This window comes from Spinacia oleracea, chromosome 2 (assembly GCF_020520425.1).
Source record: "Spinacia oleracea cultivar Varoflay chromosome 2, BTI_SOV_V1, whole genome shotgun sequence".
Classification (NCBI taxonomy): domain Eukaryota; kingdom Viridiplantae; phylum Streptophyta; class Magnoliopsida; order Caryophyllales; family Amaranthaceae; genus Spinacia; species Spinacia oleracea.
In genome coordinates, this window is record NC_079488.1 from 33309694 (window position 1) to 33321329 (window position 11636).

An 11636-nucleotide genomic window follows, 5' to 3' on the forward strand; every position below is an offset into this window, starting at 1 on the left:
CAAGAATTTGCCTATGAGCCTCGAATCTTTCGACCCGAGCCAGATCTTGGAACATGTTCTTTCACTCACTGATGATCGTGAAAGCATCTGAGTTGATGAACGTTTTCTGTAGATCTGCACTCATGGTTGCAAGCATTAGACATTTCACATCCTTGTTGGCATCAATCCAACGATTGAGGGCTGCCTGAGTGACCCCTTCGCCTGCGGCTTCGGGCATCGCCTCTTCCAAGACATACTCCTTTTCTTCCTGCATAAGAACTATTTGCAAGTTCCTTTGCCAGTCAAGGAAGTTTTTCCCGCTCAACTTCTCCTTTTCGAGAATTGATCGAATGTTGAATGAATTGTTGTTTGCCATAATTTAAACTACAATTGAAAAAGAATAAACAAATAAATAATCATTCACAGTTTCTCTTAATAAACTTAAATTCTAGCATACATGCATAATTCAATGTTTATTAAGCATTTTATTCAAGTTATGTGTTCCGGCAGGTGTGAATAAAATGATTCCAAGACCCTAAAATCCATTGAAGAATTAAGCACATTATGTATTTAGACTCAATTCTAAAATCTTTTAGGTAAGCAGAAACCTTTCGCTAATAGTCTACAAACTACTCTTGGTTGATAGGTACGTCTAAGAACTTATTAGGTAAACCTATCGATTTTGCCACGACATAAAAGGACTCCTTACTTATATCGTTGAGTTTCACCAAAACTAACATGTACTCACAATTATTTGTGTACCTTACCCCTTTAGTATCGATAAGTAACACCTCGCTATGGCGGAAAACTATTACTAAGATCGATGTAAAGGATATCCAAGTAAGTGTTATTTTGGCATGGCACCTTTTAACTCAATTTTTAAGTTTGGAACTTAAGGCTCTTACTATGTTGGTTAGATTTTAAGTGAACTAAAATCCTTAATCATGCAACATAATCAAGCCTTGATCTCATGCATATTTAAGACATATTTAAATAGCAATAAATAACTTAAAGCATGCATAAGATAAATGTGATCTAGTATGGCCCGACATCATCTTGAAGCATCAACTTCAAAGTCCATCTCGAAAATGGAAACTTCGTCTTGAATTTCACCGTGGGAGGCGCCATTTTCTTCAAATAGGATAAGCTGTAATTAAACTAATTACAACTATTTGATGGTACGCAGACCATATTTGAATTGAAAAACAATTTTGGTACTTTAGACCAATTACATTCAAATTAATGGTACGCTGACCATATTTTCTATCCTATTTGGGCCATACTAGTCACTTCATAACCTGCAAAACAGTACATATACAATATATACCATTCATCCATTCATTATCATGAATGGCCCACATAATTGGTTAGTTAAAACACATTGTATGCATCATATAAACATTTTCAACAATTAATCAAGGGCACCAATAATCTACCAATTATTCAGTCCTTATTAATTCTAATCAAGTTGTTTAACCTTAAAGGATTTGTAGACCTAATGAAGAGTTTATGACTAAAAGGGGCTCCTACTTAATCCAATAAATTCATATGCTTTACTAATTTTAAACATAAAAATGTATTTCTAGTCTAACCTGAAACATACAAATTTAATTAAAATTTAAAGCTCATATTAACTTATAATTGAATCCACTTATTTAATTTATTTTCAGTCGAATTTAAATTAATTTAAGGTTTTTAATTTTAGTAAAATAATTAGAATAAATAAAATTTATAATAATTATAATATTCAAAATTAAAATCCAAGAAAACAATTTAAATTATTAATTTTAAAATTAATTAAAATTACATGAACTGAAAATCTCAAATTAAAATTTAAAACTCGACAATCGTAACATGACGAGCACTTGGGCTTGCGCCCAAGCCCCGTCGAGTGCACGGCCTGTCGCTGGCCCATGGCACATCGTAGCAGCAGCCACGCGCAAACGCAGCAAGCCAAGCTACGGTTGCGCGCAGCCTGCCTGCCCATAGCATCGCAGCAGCTACGATGGTGCTCGCTCGCGCAAGCAAGCGCTCGAGGCCACGCGTGTTGGTGCGCTGAGCTGCGATCGCTGGGCGACCAGCTCTCGCCCTCGCGAGCGCGCGCCTCTGCTCGTGCCATGCCATCGATGTTCGCCCATCGCCCACATGCGCGCAGCACTCGACACAAGGCAGGGCTGCTGCCTTGTGCTCGCGCGCCACTCGCCTTGCTCGCTGCATTAGTACCGCATGGGCGGCGAGCTCCCTTGCTTGTCGTCGCATGCCCGCACTATACAACACCCCTTAAGGGTAACACGTAGCGTCCATTGCTTTGTGCGTGCAAGTTTTATGAGCGAATTGCATAAAAACTTAAAATTTTTAATTCAAAATTAATGACAATTTAATAAAACATATTAATTTCATAATTTTAGGGCGAAAAATCGAAAATTTATTAATCAATTAATTTCGGATTAATCATGGATTCAAATCTAGGTCATAAAAATTTAAAATTTAACACAAATTAACAATTTTTAAGGTGGTTTTTAATCATAGGTATCTAATTAAATTATTAATTAATTATGAAAATCAAATCAATTCTAAATTATTCGAATTTCAACAAAATAATCATAATTACAAATTAGATTGCATAATTAACAAGGCTAGGCATTCAAACTTGTTAAACATATACAGTAGGTCAATCAAAAATGCAAGATTTATCAACAAGAATCGCAAATATTTAATTTAACATCTTAAATTTACAAACTTTTGCGTTCGAAAAACTAAAACCTCCGAAAAGTCATAGTTCGGCTTCGAATTTGGGAATTCTGGGTTTCGGCAAAAAAGACTTTTTTTGTCAAAATTTTAGAATGCCTTTTACATGCGGAATTGACACAAAAATCACTCGTTTTGGATGAGTAACGAAGAAACTGCCGAAAAACTGCGTACATATAATTAAATAAACACAATTTGCAATTAATTAACAATTACGAAAATTAATCACCCCTTTTAATTCCTTGCAAATTTGTAATATTTAACCATGTTTATGCAATTTAGATTATGAAAATAATAAGAGGCTCGTGATACCACTGATAGGTTATGATTCATATGACAAAACATAAATCATGCGGAAAAACCATAAAGCCAGGAAAGAATATTATTTACACATAATCATTTAGCATAGTTTAGATGCATACACTTTGTTGCGTGCCCTCCCTAGCTGCGCCCGAACCGAACAAGAACAAGTCTTTGGGACTTCAAGTGTCGTCCCTCCGTAGATAGTCCACAGCACGTCTGGATCCGCCTTAAGCTTGACCAACTAGAATCGCCCTTAAGGTTTCTTAGGAATTTCGGCTAATGTGGTGCAAGTGTATGGCTGATTTATCTTCAAAATCTTACCTTTAGAATACTTCAATTGTTTATATAAATTATGACCCTAGGCACCTATTTATAGAGGTATGGAAAAGGAACTGGAATCCTATTAGGATACGAATTAGTTAAACTAGAATCCTAATAGAACTCTTATTTAATTAATTTATCCTTTTAGGATTAGGAATTTAATCATACATCGAAACCTGATAGCTTTAGGATTCGTATAACACACAAGCACGCACAGCAGCCCACGAGGGGCGCCATGCGCGCGCGCGCAGCCCGCGAGCTCGCAGCCCATTGCCACGAGGCCCACACGCTGCCGCAGCCTTGGCGCGCGCTGGGCCTGCCTTACGGTGGGCCTGGCGCAGCTTTGGCTGGTGCGTTGTGGCGCGCTGGCTTGCTGGGCGATGGCCCGGCTTCGTGCTGGGCCTTCGTCTGGCAGGCCTCGTCCGATGCTAATTCGTACGATACGCTTCCGATTTAATTTCACCATTCCGGAATTCATTTCCGATACGAACAATATTTAATATTTCCGATTCCGGAATTAATTTCCGTTTCGAACAAATATTTAATATTTCCGTTTCCGGAATTATTTTCCGATTCCGATAATATTTCCAATTCAGACAACATTTCCGTTTCCGGCAATATTTCCGATTCCGACAATATTTCCATTTCCGTCAATATTTTCCGATACGTACCATGTTTCCGTTTGCGGCAACATCTACGACTTGGATAATATTTATATTTCCGATACGATCCATATTTCCGTTTCCGGCAATATCATCGTTTCCGGAGTATTCATTTCTTGCTTGTGACGATCTCAGCTCCCACTGAAACCAAGATCCGTCGATTCCGAATATCCATAGATGAAGTATTTAATGCCATGAAATACTTGATCCGTTTACGTACTATTTGTGTGACCCTACGGGTTCAGTCAAGAGTAAGATGTGGATTAATGTCATTAATTCCACTTGAACTGAAGCGGCCTCTAGCTAGGCATTCAGCTCACTTGATCTCACTGAATTATTAACTTGTTAATTAATACTGAACCGCATTTATTAGACTTAACATTGAATGCATACTTGGACCAAGGGCATTATTTCCTTCACTAAATTGGTCAATTAAAGTCCTAGTACAAAAATATTGATTTTTGACCTTTAAAATCATTAAAAATCAACACTTTACGGCCTTATATTAAATCTGAAAATTAAGTTTGATTCCCATAATTTAAATCAGCAAAATATAAGAGACCTCTTTTCTGGGGAAATTGGTTTCTTAAATAAAATTAAAGAGACCTCTTTCCGGCTGGAGGTGGTCTTTTTTATTTGGAAAATTTGGTAATATTAATCCAACCTTTGGCCGGTTTTCTTTTATTAATCTCACCTACGACATATTTTTTAATAATTCCACCTTTACTACCCAACGACTTTTATTGGGCTTAAGTGACCGATAACCGGTGAAAAAATCATCGAGATGGTGATGAATTGATGATGATGACTGAATATATCGAGAGAGAGTACTTCCACGTAGGGACATATTATCGCCTACAATAGGTTTATGACGTGTTGGGCCCAATAAAAGTCGTTGGGTGGTAAAGGTGGGATTATTAAAAAATATGTCGTAGGTGGGCTTAATAAAAGAAAATCGGCCAAAGGTTGGATTAATATTACCAAATTTTCCTTTTTATTTTCTAAAGAAACCACTTTTCTGGAATAAGTGGTTCATTATATAGGGTAATTGAATAATAAATTTAATACATAAATAACCACTTTTCTAGGGCGGGTGGTTTCTTATTTATAACAAAGAAACCACTCCAAAAAAGTGGTTTCTTAACCTAAGAGACCTGTGATTCTGAGACCACCTCTCAGGAGGTCTCTTATGCGTTTTTTAGGTGGTTTCTTTTGAGTTTTTTTAGGTAGTGACACCTTGAGGAGCAAGCTCCAGAGGGTCAAAATCAGGCAGGATATCCTCAAAGGGTTGAACAGCAGGTGGATTCAAGGTGATGGTGTCACCAGTGGACATCTGGAAGTCCTGAAGGCCCTGGAAGCTATTAGCTAGAGGAATAACAGGTAAGCCACCATCAGACCCTTGGTTGGGAGAAGGCAGTGGTCTAGCATGAGCAAATTTAGGTTGATAGTAAGGTTTAGCTTGATTTTTCCTCAGTGCAGCTCTGAGTTTAGCTCTCCTCCTTGGCACCACATCCACCCAATTAGAAGGAGCAGCTTGACCCTCATTTTCACCAAACACACCCATAGAAAGCTTGGCCTCATCAAGTTGAGCAACCACCAGCTCAAGACAAGGTAGAGGCCTTTTGGGACAGGCATTGAGAAAGTGTTTAGGGTCACCACAAAGAGGGAACACTTCCCAGACTCCTTCATAAGAGAGAAAACACTCCTAAATATCATACCCAAAATTCAGAGTAACGGACCTAGGAACAGGCTTGGTGATGTTAAGGTTAAGACACACCCTAGCAAACTGACCCTTCTCAGCATTTTCAGAAGTGAATTTATATAGCTTAATGGGCTGACCAACACAACTAGCAATTTGGTTGAGGTAGTGCCAAGTCCAGTATTCAGTGGGAAGGAAGAGAATTTTCACCCATTGATCAACATGAGTAATGGAGTTAAACTGAGCTTTGAAAGAGGCTCTCCAAGGCAACAGAACAAAGTTCAGCCCTTGAACAAACCAGGGTCTATTCTCCCACACCTCATCCTTGTCCAAGGGGTTATAAAATTTGATAAGAAACCACCGATTACCTATGAACCTGAAAGAAACCTCACCTCTCATGAAATTCCAGTCTCTCTTCATCCTAGCAATGATAGCAGCTTGAGGCACAAACTCCCCCCCAAACTTTCTCAAACAGACAGGTGGCTTCCATAAGTTGAATTTGGTCATGGCCAAGCTTAGGGGCATCCAGAGTGATGGTGGCATTATTCGAACTAGGAATCTATGGTGCAGGATTGTGTGAACTGTCCTTAGATGGGGGATTGGAATCAATATCAGCACTGCTACCTCCCAAGAGAAAGGAGCTATGGGTGGAGTGACTGAAGAAGCTGGTAGAACCTGAATTACTAGGTAGGCTGGCAAGTTTAGATTCATTGGAAAATGAAGAAGGGTTCTTCTTAAGAAGTGAGACATAACTAGACTCAACAGAAGTGTTTGACATTAAAGGCAAATTACCAAGGTGACTATTAAGAAGTAAGACTACCAGAGAAAACTTAGACCACTTAGAACAGAGGCAATAAGGAGAAAGAGCAGGAGTTTGGAAAAGACTGGTTTTTGAAGTGAAGGTGCCCAAACTGCGAATATTAAGGCAGTATTTATAGTAGAGAAGTAAGGACTTAGGAAGATCAAAGGTTAAGCAGCTAACACACACATCACGAAGCTTAGACTAAGAAAGATCTAGAAACACACAACACAAATGCACCAAAAGTGTAATCATCACCCAGAGTAAAACTAAACACAACCCAACAATTTGCATGCATTGAAAAAATGCGAAAACAAGCAATAAATGACAGAACTGAAATGAAAAGGCAAAGAAAAGCTTAGAGAAAAACTTCCCTGAGGTGATTCTTGAGAAAAAGGGAGATCTTGCAACTTCTGAATTTGAAGAAACGCCCTTATTGGGCCAAATAGGACTGTGGGTATGCATTAGTGGAGTAAATCCTTTAATTAACTCACTAAAACATCATTACTGTTGCAAAACCCAAGATCCGTTGACTCAGCAACTCTCACCACCCTGCTTGGAACATCGATGCCTTGTTGATGAAGCCAAGATGGAAGTCGGAAAAGTGAAGGCTTGCCTCGATACAACCGAGGCACCAATCCACAACCATAGAAGCCATAATTACCCCTATTAAGGCTTGGTCTTGAAATTTTTTGGGGAATCTCATTCAGAATAGAGGACAAGGAGGAAGACGAAAGGATTTGCAAGGCAAAACGAACATCAGAAATCAATTTGAGCTTGGGAAGAGGGCTAGACCAAACTAGGGTTTTCCATCTCTCTCTAGAAAACTTGGGCCTCTCATGTTTCTCTCTCATCTTTCGTTTAGAAGAAGCCAAAGTTTCAATATTATCTACTTACTTAATATATGTTAGTTAATTTTTGTTACCTAGCTACTTTAAACGTAACAGTATTTAGCCGGTGTTACTTAAAACTTCTTTATGCATGGTGTCCAAGTATTTTAGTGTTTGTATCTTCAAATATTAAGAATTTTCGGTCAATTTATATTTTGATGTTATAAACAACAACCAAAAAAAGTGAAATTGATTATTGAAATTGTAGTATTTTATTTTAGGAAATTAGACAAGTATTCCTATACAAAATTTCGGCCCCCTTATACTAAAGATATGGCTTCGCCCCGGTGAAAAGACTTCTTGTGCAATAAACAAGATATGCTACCAATTATTTGAATTACCTAGTTTACAAGCCTGGGTAAATTTGGTAGGCCGTCGGTAATCATCGACTGTCATGACATAGTCGGTAAGTTAAATTTACATATTGATTATTTTGCAGCGTGTAAATTATCTGTAGTTAAAAACACGTTCTTGTAGTATGAAACTGACACAAATAACCCTCTAATAAAAATATATGCATGAAAGTATGAATCCATAAAACTTTAGGCATAAACTCATGCAAGATGTTTTTCTAAATGTCCCTAATTAACTAGTAGTATATGTCGCAGTGATTAGCTCGTTAATTACTTCTTTCTTTCCGTTAGTTTATTTTCTTCTTGTTTGATTCATGTGCGAGAGAAGAAGTGTTTTAAATAATTCAATTGTTTGAATTATTAATTATTGATTAAAAATGATTAATGATAGGTTTATTAAATTAGTGTAGGAAAGTAGGCGTGGGCTAGAATTAATAAGTATTGATGGTAAATTTGCTAAAGAAGTGGTATAGAGAGAACCTAAGAGTGAGATTATCCCTAATTTTAAATGGAGTTTTTATCCGGACTCTTCCGATAATATGTTAGAAAACTGCACTAAGTATGGAGGACTGGAGATGGGTTTGAAAATTCAATGACTCAAAAAAAAAATTCTCAAAATATTTGAGTTAAAATCAGTCGAAACCCGTATTATTTAAGTATTCATATACTTCATCCCTATTACTAAAGTTGCAATAACTTTGTAATACTTAACATAGTTCAATAGGAGAATTGAATCTCCTATAAAATACGTATATGATATGCTAATTAACAATCTTTTGCATTCCGTTTAACAATCTTCAAGTTTGACCAAATCATTAACCTCGATCAAGCTCGGATTTGAAGGGAGTAAATTTAAACGATAAAGTGGGAATTTTTTACCAAACTAGCTACTTTTATAATTGTATTTACCAAAATGGCTATTTTTAATTCTATTTCCCAAACTAGCTACTATTTTGACTTTGAAATAAAAACCAATGAACCGGTTTATCTTTTTTTTAGTGAACCGGTTTGGTTTGAATTATTTTTTAAAATAGTGAACTGATGTTGTTTTTTTTGGGGGGGGGGGGGGGATTTTTATATATAAATTTTGGGTTCTTTTTAACTTTCTAATATTTAAGTTGACATCACTGGAACCTGGCGTTTTCCAATTTCCCCAACTGACTTATTTTTCATGCATATTTGAGACTCAATTATATTTCATTATATTCAATGTTCTGTAATTTTGGTTTCAATCTAATAAGAAATCGAAACTCTAAGTACTCCGTACAATATAAGGAACTTTTGATTGAATGTATTTTGTTTCAGATGTTACATTCCACTTCAAATTACTTACATTTTAGTAAAAAAAAAAAATAACAAAAACATATTAAAGAAATAACAAAAAAGTTGGTTCACTATATATTACGCAGTAAAGAAAACCAAACCAAACTAATGTAATGTTTTTTTACTCAAAGTCAAAATAGTCATTTTGGTAAATAAATAGTAGCTAGATTGGAAAATAGAATTCAAAAGTAGTCATTTTAGTAAATAAAATTGTAAAAGTAGCTATTTTAGTAAAAGATCCATAAAGTGGGATGCACAAGTAGGTAGTATAATGATTTAATTTATATTTACTTAACATATACGAAAGTCTTAAACGTAGAACATGCTTATTAACAATACATTTTGAAAATCGAAAGGAATATCATTTTACATAAGGTTGCATTGCATGCATGCCAATAACAACGCAAACTAGCTAAATGTATAACTTCATTCGTCTATTTAGTTGTTATTCTCCTCATTTGGCGGGTAGCGACCGCCATATCCGCCATGTCCATAGCCACCTTGGCCGTATCCACCCCTTGAACCACCATATCCACCTTGGTCACCGTACCCACCCCTTGAACCACCATACCCACCTTGGCCGTATCCACCCCTTGAACCACCATACCCACCTTGGTCGCCGTATCCACCCCTTGAACCACCATATCCACCTTGGCCGTATCCACCCCTTGAACCACCATACCCACCTTGGTCGCCGTACCCACCCCTTGAACCACCGTATCCCCCTTGGCCATATCCATCACGACCATAACCTTCTAGCTCAACATCCTCCTTTACATCCGTCTCCTCTTCTTCTGGTGGGTAGTGGCCACCATGTCCACCATGTCCATAACCACCATGTCCGTAACCTCCGTGCCCATATCCATCTAACTCTTTTGGCTCCTCACTGGATTCTATATTTTTCAAAAGCAAAACAAAAACGCAATGTTAAAATAATTTGAATAAGCTGATTATATTAACGTATTGCGTATGTGTTTTTATATTCATAAGAAAAGCTTATATCTTACCTAACATATACCAGTACTACGTATAAAACAAATAAATACACAATTGTCAAGTGTCCCCTTCATTTCTAATAGAGGATAATAAGGGTATACTCGTAATTATACTAGTGTACAATATTATTATATATATACTCCGTAAGTCTCAAACACCCGTATTAGGATAAGCCATATCTTTATATTCACTATGAACCTTTAATTTAGTTAGTACTTTAATTACCCCAACAAAAAAAATTCCATTCCTTTGTTCAAGGCTACATTTCAAGTTATATTTACGTCAAGTTGAACAAAAATAAATAACATACAGTCATACAGATAATCTATGCATATTAAAAGAATGAAAATCACAAGCTAGATTATTAAACATTTCAGAATACACTTACGAGTCTTTTTAGTAGTAGAGGTAGACTCGGTAAGTTCACGGGCTGAGACAATTGAGGAAATCAAGAGAACAAAAGAGAGACAGGAAAGAAGAAGGAAAGCCTTAGAGTAGGCCATTTTCATGAAATATTCACTACTTGAAGAGAAGATTTAGTAAGAATGACTGTTTAATTAAGTTGGTTTGATATAAGAAGTGTTAGCAGGTGATCTCTATTTATAGAAACACAATGATTGAAAGGGCAATAAATAGGGGGGCAATTGTAGGTGAAGTAGTGTTGACTATTGGTGTAAAATGGCTTAAAGTAACCGACTTCAATCTTTTGACTTCCATGACACAAAAATTTAATTGCTAAAGAAAAGACGCCATATGATAAAAAAAAAAAATCTATACTAATATACGGAGTACATAAGATTTTTTATTATGTGTTCTTCTTCTGTGTTCGCCGTGTTTGTTCTCTAGTGCCATGGAGTACAATTCCGAATTTCGATTTCTTCAGATTGAACCCCTTTTATCGAATTAGTTGTGTATAAGAAAGCTATGCAAATTATACTGTGATGAAATTGGGGATAAATTCATTTTCTGGTAGTTTGGAGAGATTTTAGGGATGAAGATTGAGATTGTTTGGGAAGACGGAGAGACCTATGATTGCTGAATTAGCGAAATCAAAGGAGTTTTAATTTTCAGAGATTTTATTCCCCCTAAATTTGGGGTATAGAAGGTTATACTAAGGATGTACTTCCCGTATTATTTTTAATGTTTAATATGCGTTTTATATACAATTCCTTGCGTTTTGAAAGTGGTGCACGTACCTCTACATGGACTATTGTCCACCATCCACGAATTGGGCATCCAATCATTAGTTCATAAGCATCAGTATTTATCTTATGGTAAGTATGGAACAATTATCTTCATGTATTACCTTATCTTTTAACAGACTTCATGATATCTCAATACCAATCATATAAACTCAACTCCAATTACAATCATATAAACGCAACTCCAATTACAATCATACAAACTCATATATCTCCGCCTTCACAAAAACCCGTGACCAAAAACCTAAACAATTCTGGTGGTGATTGGAGACATTGAAGAAGAGTAATTTTATTCTCTAAATTAAAATGGGAAATCGAGTATGATCCCAGATTCTGCCAGATGAATTTAAATTACAATTCC

At 36.4% G+C, this 11636-nt stretch overlaps 1 protein-coding gene across 1 annotated transcript; it reads right to left on the reverse strand.

The window, feature by feature from the left end:
• Positions 1–9341: 9341 nt before the first annotated feature.
• On the reverse strand, positions 9342–10657 carry LOC110796764 (glycine-rich cell wall structural protein-like). Its single transcript, XM_022001848.2, has 2 exons — positions 10462–10657; positions 9342–9970 (listed from the first exon to the last, which is right to left on the reverse strand). Exons 1-2 carry the CDS (start codon positions 10580–10582, stop codon positions 9516–9518), a joined length of 576 nt encoding a protein of 191 aa, XP_021857540.1. The 5' UTR covers positions 10583–10657; the 3' UTR covers positions 9342–9515.
• Positions 10658–11636: the final 979 nt, after the last annotated feature.